This window comes from Lacerta agilis, chromosome 9 (assembly GCF_009819535.1).
Source record: "Lacerta agilis isolate rLacAgi1 chromosome 9, rLacAgi1.pri, whole genome shotgun sequence".
In the NCBI taxonomy this organism is placed as follows: Eukaryota; Metazoa; Chordata; class Lepidosauria; order Squamata; family Lacertidae; genus Lacerta; species Lacerta agilis.
In genome coordinates this window covers 11,453,062-11,476,597 of record NC_046320.1, presented here as the reverse complement: position 1 = coordinate 11,476,597, position 23,536 = coordinate 11,453,062, and the positions used below count along the sequence as shown (strand labels likewise).

The following is a 23,536-nucleotide window of genomic DNA, read 5'->3' as shown; positions in this document are numbered from 1 at the left end:
AGGATCCTCCATACACGGCTGTGGCAGCAGCTCACCCAGCCATGCCCGGGGGTGGCAAGGCGAGCCCCCCGCAGGATGCCCACTTGTCACCCCCCTCAGAGGTGGCACCTGGGGTGGACCCCACTTCCTCTGCCCACTTGAACCTCGTCTGATGGCAGAAGGTATCAGGTGCATGTCAGGTAAAGCCGTAACTACAAAGGAACAATCCCAACCCTTGGAATGCATTCCCAAGTGTTCCTTTGCAAGCGTGGCTTGTGCTCAGCACTGCTCATATTTGGCTACACCGCCAGATTAACAATAAAGGAACCTACGGAATGTTCCTTTTTATTATTGTTGCAGAAAATTATTTATATATGCTAACACTGGAAGAGCTGTCAGACACCAGACTTGAGAGGATGGTTTACTGAGTTATGGAGAGAAGCAGTGTTTAGTGAATGAACTTGGGCTTTATGAGTGCAACAAGCTATTTGTAAAAATACCACGTTTGAGAATGAATGGAATTTTTAAATACGTTTTTGGAATGCAAAAACAGGATAGTTTGTGATACAAGAGACAGAGAGCACAGAGAGGCGCTTGGAGACGTGATCTTTGAGAATTCTTGGAGGACAGGTGAGGTCCCTGAGGACTGGAAGAGGGCAAATGTTGTCCTCATCTCCGAAAAGGGGGGGAAAGCAGATACAGGTAACTACTGACCAGTCAATTTGACATTGATACCAGGAATGTCCTAGAAGAGATAATTAAACAGTCTGCAAGAACTTAGAAAAGGATGCTGTGATTACTAAGACCCAGCATGGGTTTCTCAAAAACGAATCATGCCAGAAAAATCTCATTTCTTTTTTTCTTTTTACTGAATTGCAAGCTTGGTAGATCAGGGTATTGCTGTGGACGTTGTGTATCATGATTTTAGTAAGGTTTTTGACAATGTCCCCCATATTTTCATCTCTTCATCTGACTATTCTGCTAGGCTGTTACTAACCTTTATCTTGTACCAGGATATCCAGCTCTTCCCTGATTCCATCATACCAGTTGGTGATATCCACATGGAGAGAGTAATCGCAACAGCACTTAGTGTCTGCTGCCTCATGCCACTTTTCAAAGGAGGTTAATAGACTGGAGCTGGGTTCGGGAAGTACATGGTCAACTGCAATGAGGATGAAGTATTTGTTAATAGGCAAATAAAGTTCAGCCCACATTTTATCAACAGATGCAATAGTACATGAAACAAAACAGGTTCTGAAACCTCTTGTTTCATTGCCACGCTGTTTTTGAAGGGTTTAAATAAACTAGTCGCTTCTCTGTGCAAGGAAGAACTATTTGAATTAACTTAAGTTAGATCTTGCCCATTTCTTCCGAAAAGCAGGACACTGAGCTGACTAAGCCAGTAAGAACAGGCCATCCCCTAAGAAATATGTGCAGCCTTGGAGAGCCAGTGTGGTGTAGTGGTTAAGAGTGGTAGACTCATAATCTAGTGAATCGGGTTCGCGTCTCCACTCCTCCACATGCAGCTGCTGGGTGACCTTGGGCTAGTCACACTTCTCTGAAGTCTCTCAGCCCCACTCACCTCACAGAGTGTTTGTTGTGGGGGAGGAAGGGAAAGGAGAATGTTAGCCGCTTTGAGACTCCTTCGGGTAGTGATAAAGCGGGATATGAAATCCAAACTCCACTTCTTCTTCTTCTTCTTCTTCTTCTTCTTCTTCTTCTTCTTCTTCTTCAATGCACACTTAGGAGTAAGCACCAAAGCGGCCCATGTTGGAAGTAACACCAAGCCATAGGGTTGGGCTGTTGTTGTTTTTTTAGCATAACCCCAGCCTGTCTGCATGCCTGAACCCCAGCAGGCACACTGACCATAGTATGCTTGAGACAGCAAACTAGGATCATAAATCACAGTTTGCTGTTATGCCCATACTGACACCCTGGCTTAATCATAGCTTGTTGTCTTCCTTTGCCCCGCTGCCCACCCAACTGCTGAGAATAAAAGAGCTGGAAAATGAAGCCACTCTCAATGGCACCTTCACACACTGCTCTCTTCTCTCTTCCTAGAAATAGGCTCCTTTTCCCACCTAGCTCCTCACTGACAAATTCTCTCGCCCAGCTCCACAGTTTAGCTCCACGGCAGTCTTTCAATTTGTTATATAAATAGACTACATGCATCTAACAGGGGGCATATGCTGAAAAAACACCTTTTACCAATCATTCTCAACAGTTTTGTTTATTTTATTACCTGATTAGTATGTTACTTTTTAAGGTGCAACAGCCACTTCAACACAAGTGTCCAAAATTTATGACTTAATAACAACAACAACAACAACAACAACAACAACAACAAGGCATCATACCTGATTAAAACTGAATAATAGCCACTAAAACATTAGAATAATTTTTAAAGCAACAGCAGATAATAAAAAGACAGAAACAAAAAGTTTTAGTAGTTTCTTAGACATTTCGAAAAATGGGGTCACTCATGCTTTCCAAGGGAGAGCACTCATAACTACAAGGCCACCACCTGAAAGCCCCTGTACCTGGTACCCATCAGACTAATGCAGGGCCTCAGAAGCAGGTCTGAAAGCCCAGGAAAGCTCATATAGATGCAGGTGGCCCCTCAGATAACTTGGTACTGAATCACATAGGGCTCTAAAGGCCAAATCCAGAACTTTAAACTGGGCCCAGAAACAAAGAGGCAGCTGTAGTAACCTGTGCAGAAGTGGCACAACATGTTCTGAACGCTTGGCCGCTACCAGCATTCTTGTTGCGATGTTCTGTACCAACTGGTTTCCTAACAGTCTTTAAAAACAGTCACATAAGGAGCGTATTACAGCGATACAGAGGGTGTATCACTGAGCTAAGCTCAAATTTTCTGCACAGGGCCACAAGTAAACCAGCCAAAGCCGGTGTGATCACACACTAAGATGAAATGTAAAGTGTTTTACTGACGTTATGACACTAAAACTGCTAAGTGGGGTCGTACTCAGTTTTGGAGTGCATTGTTATCAGTATCCTGAGGACAGCCTGTTCTGTTCCTCATTTTCATCTTCTGCAGGTGCGGCAGCGGATGTGCTGAACTGTTGCCTGGTTACAAGGGACTGAATGAGGAGCAATGGGCTGAAGTTTAATCCAGACAAGACTGAGATGCTGCTAGAGGATGGCTCTCCTGTCCAGTTGAGTGGCATGCAGGATGCTCTAGATAGTGTCCCTCTCGATTACTGCAATGTGCTTTACACAGGGGTGCCTCTGAAGAGGATTTGGAATCTAGGCAGCGTCGAATGGACCCACCTGATTGCTAAGAGGTTTAGGGCAAATGGATCATGTGGCACCAGCCCTTGAATCAGCCGCAGCGGCTGCCAGTCCAAGCCCCATTCAAAGTGGTGATTTAACCTTAAATCTCTGTATGGCTCACAGCCCCAATATCTTTCAAACCCCACTCATGATTTGAACCTACCCAGACCCTCTGGTTTTCATCCAGGGCCCTTCTCTGGGTGCTCATCTCATGGAAGTTGTGAAAGCTCTCCACAGTCAGGTCCACCCTGCTTCATCACTTAACCTATGCTAAGTAAAAAAAAAAAAAGGCAACCATTTTCGGCACCTCTGGTTGACGCATGATCACCGATGCGCGGGTCCTTTCAGAGACCCAGAAGGTGGCAAAACGAGGGAAGAACGGGGAGAAAGAGGGTGGGGCATAAACTCGTTTGAATATTGAAAATTTAATTAAGGCCTTAGAAGACTTCAGAAGTACTAAGAGGCCGAGGTCGAGTTAAAATTATGAGCAATTAAGTCGGATGAACAAATATTTTTAAAAGTGATAAGGAGGAAGGTTATAGTGTGTAAAGTAGAATAGAGGGTGAATTGGAAAACTGGGAATTAGGTTTTGATTTGGAATTCAACGGGGGGGGGGGTGGATGTGAGGAAGTCAATTGAGGATGAAATTAAGGAAAGTAAGAATTTCTGGCCAGGAAAAGGGCCAGGCTTAAGCAATGATTTATACAAGTTAATTGGTTAAATTTGAAAAGATTGTGTAAGTGCTCCAGTGAGGGGGGGGGGGCTTGGTTATTTGCTCCCCTTGGTGGGAGAAGGGGGAGTATGAAAAAATTTAACCATGTAAATGTTTTGTGTTTTAAATTGTAAAAACCCTATAAATTTTTAATAATAATAAAGAGGGTGGGGCATAATGGTCAGGCAGGGCACTCTTATACACTCTCTGCCAACGCATGTGGGGGCTGGGAATGGAACCCCTGTGAGAAATGGTCGCTGCCTGTTTTATTTTGCTGTCTATTGATAGAGTGCTTTTGCTGCTGAAGTTCTTGCTGCTGTTTTGATAGATTTCTTTTATAGATTATTTTATTCCTTCCTTCCTTCCTTCCTTCCCCTTCACCCTATGGCCCCAGGGCAGATATGGTTACTATTGTATTACATTGTTCTTTTTCAGGATTTTTTTTTTTTTTGCCATTCTTTCAGCTTTCAATTTTTTGAAGTCACTTGGAGAGTTATGTGGTAAGGGACTAATAAATTGAAACAACAACAACAACAACAACAACAACAACAACAACAACAACAACAACATACCCAGTTAAAAATCTAATGTTTTCGTTCACCAGCAGTTCGTTTTCCTTCAGCCACTGAAGCTTCAGCTATTCCTGCCTTCTATGGGGAGAGGAGTCTGGACTTGCTTGTTTGCTCTCCTGTGCCATATGAAACTAAACCTTTCTCTAGTGCTTCTGTGAAAAATGGGACACATCCTCAGCTTTGCCATTATGAAGTGCTGAGCATTTCCAGTACTTACTGATCATGGTTGTGCCTCCTCCTAGAGCTGCCTTTGTGCCATGATAGAAATCATCAATAGCCATCATGCCTTGAGAGGGCTTCTGCAGATAAGTATTGACATCGATGCCTCCAGGAATAACCATAAGCCCATTAGTCTCAATGGTCTTCACTCCACCAGGAACAATCAAATTCTCTCCTATTTGTCTGACAAAAAGGAAGAAGGGCTATTTTGGTTCTTTTGTCTAGAAACATTAACAACAATCTTGAAGGTTTCAAATATAAACCTCAACTTCAGTTGAATCATGTGCATATTAGGGTCTAACAAGTGATTATACAGCTTCCTGCATCCCAATAGATCTCACTGCGTTTTGCATGCATTTTTCAATCATAGATCCTGCAAATGAAAGTTTAGCTACAGTATTTCATGGGCTGGTTTTTATGCTGCTTAGAATTCCTGCAAACCGCTTGTGTCATATACTGTAGCTTTCCTTACACCACAGTGAAGCTATTTCTATGTCCACTACCAGAAAAAATATCACAGATGCAGTTCCAAAACATTCAAATCATAACACAAATGTTGGCAATGGAAGAATGGTGCAAATTGCCCATGCCTTTGTGAAGTGTGATGAACTATTTGGGTTGTATATTTCTTGTGATAATATACCGGGTAATTGATTAAACTTATCAGTTGCTACTTGCAAACCTCTCTCCCACTGTCCTTCTCATACCCCCCCCAATGGGCTCTTATGATATCAAAGAAGAATCACAGAATCACAGGATTGTAGCGTTAGAAGGGATCTCAAGGGTCATGTAGTCCAACCCTCTCCAATGCAGGAATCATGAACATTCTTAAGATGTATCAGAACTTAGAAGCTGGAGCTAAAGGTAGACCCTGGAACCCCATGGACACAGTTGCCCGTAGGCAGTGCTACAGTGAAACAACAGCTATGCAGCTGTGCGGTGGCTGAACAAGCTTCAGGCATGCCAATTAAACATTTAGAGATGTGGTTCCCGATTGGTGGCCTGCGAACCTCAGGGATTCCGTGTAACCCACCCAGGGAGTCCTTGACACCATTCGTGTAACAAAAACTGCCATAGAGGTATCAAAAATTCCAAAAGGAGGGGGTCTATGGCTTGGTTTTTGAAAAACAGTGAGTGCACAGTACTTACTGGTAGCTAATTGTGAACCACTGATTTTGAGAACAAAGAAATTAAATCTCATTTATCTGAAGTTAATCATTGTAGCTGTGGTATAAGGGATCTTTATCAAGAATGGATTGTATTTGGTTTGAGCAATAGTTTGGAGGCAGAATTAAAGGGAATCAGACCCTGAAGAACAGCACATGGGAAGCCACACAAAATTGATAACTGGCTATGTAATTGATTTGTATCTGAATTGGTATTGTTATTTGGTATTAATATAATTTGGTGCATATTGGATTTCTGTAATTGAAAATTAATAAAAAAATATTTAACAAAAAAGAAGATTGCAACCCACTCCCAACCAGTAATAAACTGGACCACAGCAAAGATTAAAAAAAAACCCAACAACAATTCTATACCTCTTGCAATTTCTTACTTTTCTGCTATTTCTCTGATAAACAACACTCTCCCCCCCCCCCACACACACCAAGGCATATCTAGTTTGGCCATCATAGTGTCAAATCTACATCCAAATCAGTAGTTTCACGTGGGGAAATCCTTTTTTATTTTTTTTATTTTTTATTAAAGATTTTCTTGATTTACAAAAGTGTGTGCAATGTCTCTCTCGTATTTTTTCCATGTAACATTTTTACAGATCAGTTTTGGTTGTTGAGACATTAGGTTTTAAAACAGCTAAGCCCCTTCTATGCATCATTAAAATTCTTTGACTGGAAGTACATGCTTGCCTAGGGACGCGGGTGGCGCTGTGGTGTAAACTTGGCGATCAGAAGGTTGGTGGTTCGAATCCCTGTGACGGGGTGAGCTCCCGTTGCTTGGTCCCTGCTCCTGCCAACCTAGCAGTTCGAAAGTACGTCAAAGTGCAAGTAGATAAATAGGTACTGCTCCAGCGGGAAGGTAAACGGCGTTTCCGTGCGCTGCTCTGGTTCTCCAGAAGCAGCTTAGTCATGCTGGCCACATGACCCAGAAGCTGTACGCCGGCTCCCTCGGCCAGTAAAGCAAGATGAGCGCCGCAACCCCAGTCGTCAGCGACTGGACCTAACAGTCAGGGGTCCCTTTACCTTTACATGCTTGCCTAACAGCCTCTATGCTGTGATTTCTACACTATACCAAGGGCATGTGTCCCCCACCAGAGGCTGTTACTTCTGGGTAGTTTGTCCACCTTTGGTCCTCACCCTGCACCCTTTCCCGTGTGCCTCCTGTAAGCTGTTAGCATGTGACAGTGGCCACACCCTGGGAAACGGCTTCGACTACCTAGATAACCCATTGAGTTAGAGACTTCCCCTTGCATGCCAAGACAAGCTCCAGTGGATGGGGTGGACAAGACCAATGGTGGGTTTCAATGGTCAAGAAGGTGGTTTTTGCATGCCCTGTAGGGGGAAATGGGGGGGGGAGCAGATGAGGCTCATCAACCTGGGAAGGTAGCTCACTTAGGAGAAGGAAAACTCTGATCCTAAACCTCTGGTGCCTTGTGGGAAATCTTCAGGAGAAGAAAAGCCTAAGGAGTTAACCATACACAAATCCAGAAGGGAATCCCTAAGATGGTTGGGTGGCACCTTGAACTCCTCCTTCCGGCAACTCCTGCATCCCAGCCATATTGTTCTGCTTTCCTTAGGACCGCATTAGCGAAGCTGAAAAGGGGGTCCAGCCCAGGACTTTGATACACACTGCCCAGACTTGCACCCCAGGGAGGTCACTAACACAGCGGTTTACACACTCCAATGTCTCTCAAGACAGATAGATGCCTATAACTAAGGGCATGTTCACTTACCACTTACCACTGTGCTTCCACGGAAAGTTTTTCACATGGCATCTTGCTTAAGCCAGGGGCGGAGGAAGTCTCTGCGCTGCCCAGGGCGGCGGCGGCACGGAGGTACCCTCCTGGGGGAGGGGCACGACGCATGCATCGTGACGTCGTCGTGACGTCTCGACGCACGTGGATGCCGCTGAAAGGGGGGAAAGGGGAAGCTTCCCCTTTTCCGTGGCTTTTTTTCTGTGCGAGGGGTGGGCCAGCGAGGAGGGGGTGTCATGCCAGCGACAAGCGTGACGCCCCCTCCTCGCGCCGAAAAATAGCCGCTTGAAGGGGGAAAGGTGGCATGCCCCCATTCGGGCCCATCCGGTGGGGTGTGGTAGGGAGGGCCAGCCAAAGTGTCACCCCCCTCCCCTGGAACCCGGGGCGGGCCGTCCCCTGCCCCTGGCTCAAGCCAACTTCAATCTAACTAAAAAACTGGATGCAGAAGAAGTGGTTAATGTGAACATATCCTAACACCCATCATACATGCACAGATGAGCAACCTGCACAGATGACAAAATAGGAGTATGGGAGGGCAGGTGTTGCGGGAGCAGAGAAACCAAAAAGTGTGGGATGTAAACACAGAGCAGTCAAAACACAACATTGCTAGAGTGGACATGAAGGTGTCTCAGTCCTCCAGCCTTAACTTCCTGTTTACCTGGACTGAGACAACTTCCTCCATCTAACTGGAGATGGGTGTGGCTTCACCTAGGCAGGTTTTCACAAAACCACAGGAAGCAGCCCCCATCTTCCCCATTTTGCCTCGTCTTTTGAACAAGCAGGATCCTCTCTCTCAGCTTGCAGCTGAGAGGAGCAGAGGTGAAGCCTGTTCCCCTATGGAATCAGCTTCACTACATGTAAATACATTTATCTAAGGTTATCTGCCTCTCTGAGCCTGTACTGTAACTCATGGATGACTGTAAGTAAACTCTTTTATATCTTATAAATAGTACTGTGTTGTGTCTTTACTTTTAAGAGGGAACAAGGGGAATATACCAGGAATATATATTTCTTCTAGAGGCTTTAGCAAGCCTATGCAACCGTTTTCTGCTGTGTTTTAAAAGGGAATGTAACTCTGCTAAGTTTGGAGCTTGTTAATTCAAGCTGGGATGAGATATATGAAGTAATATATCATCATCCACGCTCCTAAACATTCCCACAAAAAGTTCATGTCTGTTGGGTGAAGACACTCCCCCCCCCTGATGTTAACAACGCTGTGAAATGCAGTTTGAAACACAGAAGGGGTGTATGTTTGACCTTGCTAATGTGAACATACCCCAAATAGAAACTTTGGGCTGGAATCAATCCAGTCTACTGATATCAGAAAAGACTGGATGGGGAGTCTATAGCTTTGACTATAGATAAGAGATGTTAAATAGGCAAGTAAACCATAATGTTGCTAGCAGCTCTTGCATCACCAAACATACACAGAAACTTCAAAGTTTTAAAACTAACTTTATCAGCCCATCTTCCAGGTAAACATCTGCATAGAAGGAGTGGTCATCATTAATAATCCGTCCACCTTTAATGAGCAGGCGTTCACTCTGAAGGGGGGAAAGGAGAAAAAGAATTAGGTCTAATAGCTTACTTAAAAACATGTAGTTAACCATCAACAGCACAAGGTATTAAGAGAACTGCAGTACTATCTTCATGTACAATATCACTGCTAAATAATAATAATAATAAAAAAATCCTTCCAGTAGCACCTTAGAGACCAACTACTATAAGTTTGTTCTTGGTATGAGCTTTTGTGTATCACTGCTGTAATTCAAGATTAGGATATCTGTTCTCAGGTCACATTTTCTGAGTGTTTTTCTTAAGTTTTTAGCCACTTAATGTGTTTCTGGTAACTTGTGAGAAATGAATTCTGAAATGTTCAACATTATCTCCAACCAAGCATATAGCAACACAATTAGCACCCTTTCCCAACACTGAAGTGGACTACGGTTGCTCTTCTTAGCAGTGGGCCAGGAACCTTCACAGATTGGCTTTTTCAGCAGGACCAGCACCAGTTCATCACCAAAGGAGATATCAGTGCAGAGCAGGGCTGTTCGGCTTCTGTGATGGTGTGTGGCCCTGACTAAATCCTCTTCTTTGCCCAATTCCACCTTCAAGCTAACACTTATTTTTTTTTATTCCAGAAAACATTCTGTATCCAAGAAGTATGCTCCCCTAGCCTCCTGGTCAGTTATAAACATCCTTTTTATTTTCCAAAAGTTAGTTTGGTCAGAGGGGCTATTTATAGGGTCTACTACATTTTTCCAACTGACTCTCCAACCAGAAACACTTTCAGTATTTGATTATTATGAGTTACAGGTAGGTAGCCGTGTTGGTCTGCCACAGTCAAAACAAACTAAAATAAAAAATTCCTTCCAGCAGCACCTTAGAGACCAACTAAGTTTGTTCTTGGTGCATGCACACGAAAGCTCATACCAAGAACAAACTTAGTTGGTCTCTAAGGTGCTACTGGAAGGAATTTTTTATTTTATTTTGTTTTGATTATTATGAGTTTTCAACCAGGTTATGTGTGAGCATTTCTACAACAGATAATCCCGTCCTGCAAATTCTTTTCTTTTTTTGCTTCCTAAATTTTGTTATTGGGAGTTGCTAAATCGAAGTACAACTCTGCAATAATTTGGCTCCAATTTGTAACTGGGCAACAACAAAAAATTCCAGCCAACCTTTAAACTTAAAATAAGTCTTGATCATTTTGCTCATAATGTGTGCTAGAAATATGGTATGTTAACAAGTTTCGTGAATTTACATTTAGCATTGGACAGGATAAAGAGCCTCTGTTTGAATTTTCAGATACTGATGAAGCTAACCATTATAAGAAAGCTATATGAATTTGTTGATTCTATTCTAAAATGGGTAACTGAAACAGTTCATCTAATTTTCCTGTACGAGTTAGCCTTTTCCCTGAAGAACTCCAACCACCCTGTGGCTCAAAATAAACCTCATACTTAATATATGGGCATACACCCACAGGTGTGCCACAGGTGTGTGTTGTAATGTAGCTTTTGAAGGCACAGGGAACCTGGCAGGAAAAATAGGGCAACTCTGTTTCCCTGACTCCTAGACTGCAGCAGCAGAGAAACAGCAGTTAAGGCTGAGGAGCAGTTAAAACTCAGAGAGTCCACAAGATTTAAGTCAGTGTGGGGACCCTCCAGGTGATCTTGGTGTAACACCTTGCTTCCTGGACTTGCTCCTGCATCTTGACTAGCTGTCTAGTGTGCAGACTTTCAGCAGGTGAAGGCTTTCTTGACACAGAAATAAACAGCAGGGGAACGTTTGCCGACTAAAAGCTTGTGCATTAAAGAGACATTAGCAGGTGCGTTGAAATAAACCAAGCTGTTCCAGCGACCCTGCCTTTCCCCCTGTGCTTCAAATTCACATGTTTTGTCAAGAGGATGTGATGAGAACTTCTTCGTTTGTCTCACCTCCCTTTCCACCTCATTGGTTTGTTCAAAATAATTTTCCAAATGCTGTTTTTCTGTCAGTAAAAGTAACAGTTGGTGTTCTTTTGAGCAGCTGTTGGAGTTAGCACTAACCTGGTCCCCTGCTCTATACTGTATTCAATCCTTCTGGTTACATACATACAAATCCTTTATTCGACCGATAGTCAGAAAGAAGAAAAACATTTCTCAATACAAGATTATAGAACTAAAAACATCAGAGGGATACACAATTAAAAATTAAAAATAGGACAGCACTAGTAAACCTCATACAGATAACCCACATCGAGACATTCGATTTTGCGCTTCCGACACTTGAGTGCCAGGAAGAGGAATTTAGCCACAGATAAGGCTATTTTCCCAGTGGGCTTATTCAGCAGATATGCTACCTGCCTTTCTCTTAAACGAGAGCTAAACTGAGATAAATATGGGGCTATGAGATACTGCCTTAAATCGTTATAAAAGGGACAACTCAGTAGAATGTGTTCTGTGGATTCTACCTCTCCTAAAGCACAATGGCACGTTCTCTGATCATATGGAACTCCTCTAAATCTTCCCCTCAAAACCGCCGAATCAAGAACGTTCAGTCTGGCCGCAGTGAGAAGTCTGCGGTATTCCACATAGTGGATATCCGCCAGGTAACAGGCTGGTGCAGCCCGATACACCTGCTCCCCCAGAAACATCCCAGGTTTCACGCGGGCTATGTCCTCGTGTCTGACGATATCCCCCAATCTCTGAGCAATCACCGCTTTAGCGTGTTTATAAGTCATGGACTCTATATAGAGGGAGGACAGTCCGCACTTCTGCACTTCCTCCACCACCTCCCCTTCCCATGGTGATTTAAAATTATCCTTCAGTATCAGGGGGGCCAAACCCACCGGTCTAAAGCACAACTTGAGCCATAGCCATAATTTTGCCTTCAGGGCCACATACCTAAAGGCTTGGCAGCCGGTCTCTAGTCTCATGACCGCACCCGCAACGGAAGGGGGGATCCTGAGAATGGCCCTAAGGAATTGTGACTGGATAGATTCCAATCTTTCAAAGTCTCTACGTGAGCCCAAAGCAATGCCCACCAGTAATAGTGGAAGGACTTTCATTTGGAAGAGTCTCAGGGCAACTTCCACTGTTTGGGCCTGTTTCTTGGCATACAGGGATCTAATCAGCAAGGCTGCTTTAGATGCATTTGTGGCTATATATTCTCTGTGTGCCAAGAAAGACCCGTTTGATCGTACTACCTGGCCCAGGTATTTGAAGCAGCTAACCTGCTCTAGGGGAATACCATTAATCGACCACGAATGGAGTTTCGGTCGAGCAGCAAAGACCATTATTTTGGTCTTGGCATAATTAAGTTGGAGCTCATGTTGGATCTCGTATTCATGAAGTGCTCGAAGCATCCTCCTCAGCCCAATGGGGGAAATAGCTAAAAGGGCAGCATCGTCCGCATACAGGAGGACATTCAAAGCTCGGCCTGCTAATTTTGGAGGATGGAAAGCAGCATTGGCCATATGAGCCACTAGCGAGTTAATATAAAAATTGAACAGGGCAGGGGCAAGCAAACAGCCCTGTCTTACCCCCCTAGTGGTGGCAACCGGATTGGAAACTAACCCCTTATTATCTAACCTAATTCTCAAGAAGGTATTTGTATGCAGGTTGATAATCAGGAGAAGAAGACGGCGGTCGATAGATGTCGCTGCCAGTTTTGTCCATAGCTGGTTCCTGGGAATTTGGTCAAAGGCTTGCTTAAAGTCAATAAAGGCGACATGGAGAGCTTTTGGGCCTTTGCCAGCATACTTGTCTGCCAAATGGTTCAGGATTAGAATTTGGTTCCTAAGGGGGTGGATCATCTCCAAAAGCCCCACAAGGAACGAGTCTGTTCAACGGCCACAAAATGCCAAATGTCTGCTGGGGGCAAGAGGAGGAGGGTTGAAATATTGCCCAGTTTGGTGCTGGTGTGGTTCAATGTCCTCCAAATACTGAAAATTGCTGCCTTAATGTTGCTGGACAGTTCTAAGATGCTTGCATCTTCCTTATGCAATTAAGCTCCTGCCAACTTGTTGGACTAACTCCTAATCAAATTTGTCCCTGGACCCAACTATCCCTTACTTAACGTTGTGATCAGGGTTGCAATCAAGAATTTCACCTAACATGCCATTTGAAACAGGTTTGGAGGTCCGTCAGATTTTGATGTTTTGGGGAAACAGACAATCCACACATCTGCACATTACAACCAGTTGCTGCCACAAGGAAATTTAAAGCAAACGTTACGGTTTTTTCTTAAGCTATAAATCTGAGAAGTTTTAATGAAACATGGAGACGTCTAGCAAGATTCTTAACAAAATAGGTTTGCACAACCCTGGGTGTCTGGGTAAACGGGTGGAGTCTCAAACAGAAACAAGTACATTATTTATTGTTTAAAATAAATCCTGTGAACCGCCCTGAGACCTGCGGGTATAGAGAGGTACATAAATTTAATAATAATAGTATCCAGATGGATTCCCGGTTGCTCCCAGCAATACCTGGATTTTCAGAGGGAAACTTGTGGGCATCCACAGCTTCTCCTTTTCCATTTCCATGTGGTGCTACAGCGACATCGCGCTGCATCACACCCCAATGTTTCTATCTGTGAATAGTACACAATGCGCCACCTCCCACCCTAGAGCAGCAGGCAGCCTTTTGTGCGTCTGCAAAGGGCACTTCAGAATTTCCTGTGCCGCAGAATTTCTTCCTTCTCTGTGTTGTCCTTTAAAAGAAATCTAAACATGCGATCCTAATCACACTTACAGGGAGTGAGCCGCACTGGACACAATGGGACTGACTTTCGAAGCAAGCATGTGGCAGGATTATGCCACGCAGGAGCGCTCCCGCGCACCTATGGACAGCCTCGTGGCGCTCCGTGGGAATTCGCGGAGGCCCGCGCCGGCGCTGCGCGAAGAAGCACATAGCTCCCGTTTTCCTTTATCGCGGATGACTGCAGCCCGTCGGGGGTGGGCACAGAGGGAAGCGCCCCAAATGCCTTTTTCATGGGGTGATGTCGGGCTGGCTGCTCTGCTTCGGAAAACCGAATGCGCCTCCACGATGGACATCAAAGCTCCCTCGGAGCTCTTAGCCGCGCTGCTTCCATCATTCAGGCCCCCGCCGTGGGATCCTATTCTGGAGACACACACCCCGCCCCCGCCCCCGCCCCCGCCCCCCAGCAGGTGCACCAGCCTCGCGGGGGCGGCGCGCCCTCTTGCCCGGGGGTCCTGCACGCGCGCGTCCGGTTCCCCGCGCTCTTTTGTTCTGCTTCGCCCGCCTGGCTCCGCGCCTCTGCAGCCAGGAAGGGGCGCTGCTGTCCCGTCGCGTCCCCAGAGGCCGTCGCCTCACGCCCCGCCAAGGCAGCCCGCCCGCGCGCCCTCCCCACGGCACACGCGGCGTTGGCCCCCAAGTAACTACCTAGGCGTCCACCCCCCCCCCAGCGGACAAAGGGAGGCTGCCGCACGCGGAGTGTCCGCGCCTGCCCGCTGCTGCTACTGCTCACCGTGATGCGCGGGATATTCTTTTTGCCTTGGTGGCCAGACATGCCGCCGGCTGCGGAGAGGGGCGCGCCCGGCGGCGGCACAACAAAGCGCGGCGGCCCCGGCCGAGGAGTCGCCAGGCAGGCAAGGTGGGGGCGCGGCGGATCGACGGAGCGGCTCCCCCCCCCCCCCGCGCCCCGCCCGCGGGACTGGAGGAGGACGAGCTCCGTCTAGAGGCGGCTGCGGTCGCTGCAGCTGCCAGGGGTCCGCGCTTCACCACCCAGGAAGCGCTTCCTCGGACCCGGCCTGCCTCTCGCGCCGGAAAACGCCGCCTCCCGCTCGGCCCCCGGCCGGCGATAAGGGCCCTTCTCGGCCCCGCCACCGCTCTCCTGGCGAGAAGGAGCTCGCCAAGCCCGCGCCTTTCCTCAGCCTTCCCCGGGAGGGCCTGGCCGGGAGTGGGCGCTGCCATTGCGCCCCAGGCAGCCACGAAAGAGTCCTGGCAGGTGCAGGACGGCGCCAGCCCAGAATCCTTCCGCTGCTCGTTCTGGCTGCAGAGGAAGGAAGCGCCGTTTGCCAGAGAGGGGGAAATGGTCAGGGCCGGCTCTAGACCCGGGGGCCCCTGAGGCGAACCCCAAAATGGCGCCTTCACGCCAGGGAAGAAGAGATGCGCGAAAAGCATCATCGGGAACAAGGGGGGGGGGTGGAAGGAGAAAGATCAACTTCAGGATCTGCTAGATCTGACTTAGGTGTGTAAGAGGCTGGTGCTATTACAGTATTAGCTTCTGCCATCATCACCCGATATTGTTCCGGGGTGCTTCACATCCCTGCTAAACCAGATTAGACTGGAGGGGAAATCAGAGGCAGATACGCCCCCTTCAACCCTCTTCAGCTGTCTCTAGGCATCCGAAGGAACAGGACAACCACCCGCCTTTTCAGCTGGTCCCACCAAAAGAGAACTAAACAGGCCATCCTCTGTCTGCAAGAGCTTTTAAGAACCACTGGAAGGCATATACACACAAGTAAAATTCGATATAACTATGAGAACCAAGTAAACTGGCACATGTTTTCTGCAAAGCCACTTCAAATGATGGGCAACAAGAATGCGGCTGAGGAGACACATGTGGGGCATACATGTAGCTAGCGTGTATGTGTCATGATGGTTGCAGCTAAACATGAGTTGAGGGCTGCCCCTCTATGACTTTCCTAGCAATATGATGCTCACTGATGACAATTTCATGCTATGAATATAGGAGGGAGACAAACTCTCCCATGCCATTCATTTCTTAAAACACAGTTCTGTGCTGTTTCTAATAGCCAGCTTCAAGACATCTGAAAGTTAGTACTTTGGCTGCAGTATTAACTCAGTTCACTTTTTCTTCCTCCCATATTTTAATAGCACCAGGTTGGTTATCTTAAATCTAGAACCCTGATTTTTCTAGGGTTCTAAATCAGGAGAGGGGAAAGCATATATGGATAGAGTAGGGTCCTGCTCCTGAAATTATTGCTCCAACTTGTGGAAGGCAACAAGGGGCCAGGGCTAACATGCCCATCCCTGCTTTCCCTTACTGCCTGAGGGATGTGGAATGCCCAAACAGAATTACGTTCTTTATCATCCTACGCAAAGGATTGTATCCAGTGCTAGTCTTACTCAGACTAGACCCATTCAAGTTGGTGGACCTGATTAATTTAGGTCCATTAATTTCCGTGGGTCTGTAATATTGTGAATAAACAGATCCTGAATATTTAGAGGGTGGATCATGGTGCATGGCAATGGCAGGCAAGTCCAACCAGCCTATTTGGTGAGCATATTATGGGATGTTTGGACTGTTATAAGCTTGGCTAACTGCAGTCACAATGGGTTCCAGTAGGGATAGCGGGAAACATATTTCCCTTTTAATTTCCCACATGCCAAGAGGAACAAATTATGGCCTTGAAAAATTGATACATTTCTGAAGGATTCAATATCTGGAAGAATTCCAATAATGACCTTGCTCAAAAGGTTTTGCTACAATTTTACAGTCTTCCCTTTCTCCAGTGTTCATTGCAATGCACAGCTGAAGACATACACATGTCAGCAGGTCACAAATCACTAGCAAGTTTTCTTGTACAATAATAAAACAATGCCATTATTTCAATAGCTTCCATTTCTGATCAATCCTTGAAAGACACTTGATTTTTCATTTGGGGGAGGAGATAACGGTAAATATCTGGATGTATACGAATGATAGTAGGGTATGTGAACTAACCTTCCCAAGTCTTGCATGCCATGACAACTAAAAGCTAGATGTTCTTCCTTAACAAAAGGTTACTAGGCAGCCAATCAAGACGGGTTTCTTGATCAGCTCATTAGTCGTTGTCCCCCCACAATCCCCATAACCAAACTTGACTGAGTGTTTCAATGCTCCAGTGGCTCCAAATAGAAATTAGCTAACTGTTCAGCTTTTCTGAAAGAAAGGTCAAGCAGAGCACAGAGGAGCCATTGCCCATTGATGAGCTCAGAAAACCTGGAACTGCACAACCAGAACTCCAGGTGAAAACTGTCTGACTTTACAGAATTCTAATTTCTTGAATTTGCAGGGCTTGCAACTGCTTGAGCTACTCCCTAAACTCTTAGCCACAGAGGTAAGATAAAGTGTGTTAAAAGAGACAGCTCCACAACACACATGTATGGCAGCCATGCAGGGATAAGTTGATGTAAGTAAAACATGGAAAGGAAAACTGACACATTTCAGTCATAGGGCATTCATATTCAGAGCATTTGCACACAAGTTCTTAGCACCTGCATGCACATCTGACTGCCCTAGCTGAGCAGCCTCCACTGAATAGCTTTCTTCCAGACTTGCAAAGGAAGGGGATTGTTGGCTATTGGCATCCTATCTTGAGAGAGAATGGACTGCAGCTCCCGGGGTGAAGTCAAAACCCTGCATTAGCAGCAGGGAAGCGACCTCCCAGTGATACAGGCCTGGGCAGTGTGTATATGGAGGTCCTGGGCTGTCCAGATGGCAATACCACTCTCTGGACCTCTCTGATGTGGTCCATTATTACGATATGGCTGTTTTGTATTAGTGGGCACTGTGGGTTTTATTGAATTTGCATTTTAAATTGCTTTGACGGTCACTCGGACACCTTTGGTTATGAGACTACAGCTAAATAGAGAAGCAAATAAAATCAGATTTCAGCGCAGGGGGGCACTTTTTGCAGTATTTTCATGATATGCTAGCTAAAGGCCAAGTTACGCTTGATGAGCGAGAGAGAGAGAGAGATGACCGCATTTCCCACTGCATTCCTCCTCGAGAGACATGCTTTGGCCCAGAGAACTCAACTGCAGACCCGGAGAACCCAGCCCGCCGCTCTCCGGTCTCCTTCTCGGGCGCTGCCTTCGAGGCAGATCCTCCTGGCCTTCTAGCTGGGTTGGCCTGGCTGCTGCCGGCGCTGCCAGGCCTCGTGCGGGTCTCCTCCCCGATTCCGCGGGCGAGAAAGCCGCAGCGAGCCCTGCAGGGGGAGCCGCGACGAGGGCTGGAGGTGTGGAGCGGGGAGGCCCGGCGGCGCCTCCTCGGGCCTGGGGAGCCCCGCGCTTACCTTGCCGCTGTCGGCGCTCCGCAGCAGCCCCTTGCCGGGAGGATAGCGGATCTCCACGCCGGGCGCCCGGGCCTCCCTGTCGCCGCTGGGCGAGCTGACCACGGAGCCCGAGATCTCGCTGACGTCGCTGGCCGTCTCGCTGTAGCTGTCGCCGCCGGCGCCGTCGAGCAGGTCGTGGCGGCTGCCGCTGCGCGGGGTGCGCGAGCCCTTGCGGCCCACGCTGTAGGCGTCGAAGTCGATGGTCTTGTTCTCGTAGGCGCCCTCGACCGAGGCGAACATGCCGCCGTACTTCTGCCGGGGCGTCTGCGCCGTGGTGCCCGGCCGGGCCAGGTAGACGGGCAGGTCGTCCTCCGTGTTCCATATCCTCTTCCTCTCGGCCATCCTCGCGCCAAGTGGGCGAGGGCCGCACGCACGGCCCGCGGGGCCCTTCTTCGCACCTTCCCAGGAGAAGCCGCCCGCCTCCCGAGCGCTTCTCTTCCCCTACCCGGGACCGACAACCCGCCCGCACGCCCGGAACACGTGAAATAAAGTACAAAGGACCAGGCGGCGGGGAGGGGGCTGGAGAAGCCGCGGACGAATGGGAAGAGGCGAGCCGAGGCGGCGTCGGCGTCAGCAGGGATTGCAGCGCCGCAGCCCGGCCCGGATCGGAGGCGGAAGGTCGCGCGCAGCAGAAGCGCACGCCGAGGGCCGCGCGGCACGACGCCGGGGTCCCTGACCCTCGGCGTCTCTCCAGGGGAGTGGCTTCCCGGAGCGCACAAGCGCAAGGCGAGGCAACGGGGAGGAGGCGGCGGGCGGCGCAGCCTGTGCGCAAAGGCCCGGCGAGGCCGGCCTGCCTCCAGCCTCCAAGCGGCTGCCAGGCTCCAAGGAGCGGCAGAGGCGGCGCGGCAGCCACCGCTTCTTGTCCCGCTGTGGCTGCCCCGGGCGGGAGGGCCTGGCTCTCTGGCGGAGGAGGCCGGGGGTCGCCGGGAGCCTCGCGGGGAAGGGGCGGCCTGGGCCCGGCCCCGCCCCTGCGCGCCAAGGGAGCTGTCCGTTCAGCACCACGGAGCAGCCGCCGCCGCCGCCGCCGCAGGGGAGGGAAGCGCCGGCAGAGAAAGATGTCTGGGTTGCCCAAAGGCAAGGGCGCGCTTCGGGGGTGGGCAAGCTTGGGTCCCACCAAGGGCGCAAAAGTCACGCCTCTGCAGTCCGGCTCTCCGCGTTCCTCAGGCCGCTTCTCCGCTCTTCTGGGTCGCTGTTAGAAGTGTTAGCGGAGCGCCCAGTAGGGCTTGGAGGGGAGAAAGACGGAGAGAGGCTGCGAGAGTTGCAGGAGGGGGGAAAAAAGTAAGGGAGGAGCAAGAAGGGGAAGCAACCAGCGCAGGAAGGAAGGCAAGACGGACTGATCGAGGAGAACGCGGGGAGGCGAGACAGAGTACATCCGACGCTGATGGCTGCGGAGCAGGAGTGCCAACTTGGCCCCGCGACCATGGGTGCCAGGGGCCATGGGTGCCATGCAGCGTGCATGGCCTTGGCACCGAAATTTGTGGGTGCCCGGCCCCTTCATGGGGAATGCTGCAGAGGAAGTCACTAGCGGAGAACAAGAAGCAAACTGTTCGAGTTTCTGGTCCATGCTCTCCCGGCTTTGGAGGCACGGATACAGATTCTTGCCAATCTGCTTTCTAAACGTGACTCCAGTTCTCCAGACTGTATTCCGCACTAGTCAGAGCTAGCTTCGGGTAGGTGGGAATAGCCAATTTTCTTTCAGTTCTTGATAATCATACAAAAAATGCAGGCATGTGGATGCAACAAATGAGGGGCAAAACGATGTCTTGTTCAAATATTAAATTAATAGTATCCATTGAAAAATTACTTCATGTCAGCCAGTCTTTTGTATTCACAGCAGAAATCAATGCATGCTTAATCAGAAGTCAATCTCATTATGTTCAATTGGGTTTAGCTGCCTTCCCAGGGTCTCTATAAAATTAATCTCAAGACTGAGTATTGGAGGCAACTTATCTTTGTGGGTATGTATGTGTGGACATTGCAAGGCAGCACACAATCCATACTAGGGTAGGATGGCTTGCTTTGAACTATAATTGTTAAGACAACAATGTTTTTCCCCAACTATATATATATATATATAACATTTTGTTTCATTCCATTAATCTGTTGGACATAAATGTGTTGTACATGATCCTTTCCCCCAAGCATTTTTTCCTCACAACAAACCTGCGAGGTAGGCTAGACTGTGACGCTCAGGTTACGAACTCTCTCACCAGGAAGACTTGCCTACAGCCATTCTATTGTCTTTCATCTTGCCCCAAATTCTTGCCCTCTAGTACAACCACACCATAGGTCAGGGGTGCCCAAACCTTTTTCAAAGAGGGTCAGATTTGATGAAGTGAACATGTGCAAGGGCCGACCATCGTTGTTGAGCTTTTTTTTTTTTAGGATTGAAGTTTGCCCCAAAGAACTTTTTAAAAGGGTTTTACCCTGGGACATATACCGGCGGGCCAGATTAGGCCCCCAAAATGGACTTTGAAATACGTTCCAATTTCTGAACATCTCCACCAACACCTTGGGGAAGCATATATTATATTATCTTTTAGGTATTGGATTCGGAGGTGTGCCCATGTTTGAGGAGGCCCTGAACCAGGTGCCTTCTGGGAGCCCCTCTGCCCTGGCCATCCTACTACCCTCCCTCCCTGCTAGCTGGATGGGTGGCAGGCAGGCAGGCGACGGCACAGAGGTTGGCTGGCAGGTGCTACACTGGGCTAGCTAGCTCCTCTGAAGTTCCAGTAGCCTGTCATTTTATTTTATTTTAATTGCTAATCCCAAGGGAGGAGAGCCAAGAAGATCTGCCTATCAGATGCCAGCTCTGAATGGGGCCCTTTGGGTTGAACAGGGTGCCAGATGACTGGCCCTAGCAGTGCCACCAATTCAGTTAAGGTATAGTGGTGCCCCGCTAGACGAATGCCTCGCTAGACGAAAAACTCGCTAGACGAAGGCATTCGTCTAGCGGAAGGCTGCCCTGCTAGACGAAAAAGTCTATGGGGCTGCCTCGCAAGACGGAAATTTTTTGTCTTTTTTTTTTCATTTTGCGGAGCGCGGCTGCCATTGCCGCTCCGCAAGACGAAAAACCCGCTAGACGAAAATTTACGCAGAACGAATTATTTTCGTCTAGCGGGGCACCACTGTATTTTCATTTACTCAGGGATTTTAATGATGTGCATTTTTTGTATTGGAACAATGCTATACTTTAAAAACACTGGGAATAAGTAATATCTGTGTTTCTTAATAGTTGAGCATCATTACTGTTGTTTTAATATGCATTGTAAACTGCTCTGGAATAAATACTTTATTTATTGATGTTTGAAATTTATATCCTGCCTCTCCTCCATCATGGAACCCAAGTGCCATACATATGCTTTCCAGGCAGTCATCACCAGTAAGATGAAGAGCTGTACATACTTACCTTTAAAAAATAATATTAAAAATTGCCTACCTGGTATGAAAGTTGTAGACATTGTGCAACAGGAGGATAGCCAGGAACTACTAAGGAAGGACTAGAAGAAACACAGTGCTGACTTGCATTAGAAACTCTGCCATGGTGTTATACACAACTTTGTAAATAAAGTTAACATCATCTGCATGGAGCCTGAATTCAGAAGTCAAGATGCAACAGATAAAACAATAAGGGTCCCCGTTCTCCAAGGTTCATGGCTCAGCAGAGATCTCGTTCCAAGCTGAAGTCAAGCGTGCATTCACCAAGACTCAGTTTTGCCAATTCAGGTAGCAACCAATTGTTGCAAGAAGAAGAAGAGTTTGGACTTGATATCCCACCTTTCACTCCCTTTAAGGAGTCTCAAAGCGGCTAACAATCTCCTTTCCCTTCCTCCCCCACAATAAACACTTTGTGAGGAGAGTGAGCCTGAGAGACTTCAGAGAAGTGTGACTAGCCCAAGGCCACCCAGCAGCTGCATGTGGAGGAGAGGGGAAGCAAACCTGGTTCACAAGATTACAAGTCTACCACTCTTAACCACTACACCATATAATAACAATACGGTGGGTCAATCATATTGCAGGGTTGGTTTAAAAAATAATAATTCTAGAATAATGCTCCAAATCAGCTAAACATTTTTCTTCAATCTTTAGTCCAAGGTTCTTTACTCTCATATATAATGCTTTTGTAACATACCTGCTTTCCAAGTTGCCCAATAACATTTCCTGCAGAGTATAGACTTACAGATTTTTAAGCAAAAACACATATTTTACTTGTGCTTGTAAGCTGATTCCCCAAACTTTTGAGGCTGATCTAATAAACTTTATTCAAGGCTATTTTTTTTCTTGTGAACAACAGTGCCAATTAGTATTTCAGATTACTTCTCACATTTGTGACAAGAATATCTTTCTTGGCAGATTTGTTACTGTATTATATCCACCACTGCATACATAATTCCATTTTCCATTTTAAATATAAAGTTGGCCAATCCTACTTTTTCCATGTAGGTCATGCCCAATTCAAAGTTGGCAAGTTGCTGGTTTAATAAGTTAATAATAATAATAATAATTTATTTATACCCCACCCACCTGGCTGGGTTTCCCCAGCCACTCTATTAATACCACTGTACTTCTGTCTTTGATGGTGGGGAATGGATATTTCAACAAGTTTTTTTAAAATAAAAAAAAATCACTCCCCTCCCCCAACATCACATGAATTTAACCACTTTTGAGATCATTTCTGACTTATTAGCATGATTGTTGTATGTTTTCTATATTTCTGGACTGGTATTATGAAAATATTTTGGCATTTGATTCTTTACTCTTTTTTTTTTAGGTTATTGCTTTCCGTTTAGCTAGCTTTGTACTTTTTAATGCCTAAGATTTAGCCTGTTCTTTGCAGTTTATCATCATTAGAGTTAAATCTATGTGTAACTAATTAAACCAGATACAAAAAGTTATTTGAATTCATCCAATGAATACTTTGCCACTGCTGCCTCCCAATATCCCATATGGCTATCTTTGCACAATCTTTTGTCAAGAAACATTCCCAATAAGAAATTATTTTATTTTTGTGCTGTTGTAACTTTTCTTAAAGGTGAAGAAGTTGTATCTCTATTACCAATGCTGTAAAAATACGTTCATCAAATTTTTTTCTGTGTCAAACATTGTGTGTCTTCATATTCTAACCCATCCTCATTTTTTTGTTTGATTAGAACTTTTTAAATATACTGTAAATGGTCATTATTGTAAATCCATATAAATGGGGTTATGACCAGGTTTTTCCCTACCCTGGCAGCATTAAGGTGCTCTATTTAACATGTTGT

General features: G+C 46.9%; 1 protein-coding gene across 1 annotated transcript in view; it reads right to left on the bottom strand.

Annotated features, from left to right (window-relative positions):
- The window catches only part of CRMP1 (collapsin response mediator protein 1), a 33,996-nt gene extending 15,373 nt beyond the window's left edge, over positions 1-18,623 (bottom strand). Inside the window, 4 exon segments of the mRNA XM_033160258.1 lie at positions 977-1,141; positions 4,775-4,959; positions 9,164-9,252; positions 18,237-18,623. Of these exon segments, the coding sequence (XP_033016149.1) occupies positions 977-1,141; positions 4,775-4,959; positions 9,164-9,252; positions 18,237-18,617 (820 nt within the window). The 5' untranslated portion in view covers positions 18,618-18,623.
- Between the last annotated feature and the right edge of the window lie 4,913 nt (positions 18,624-23,536).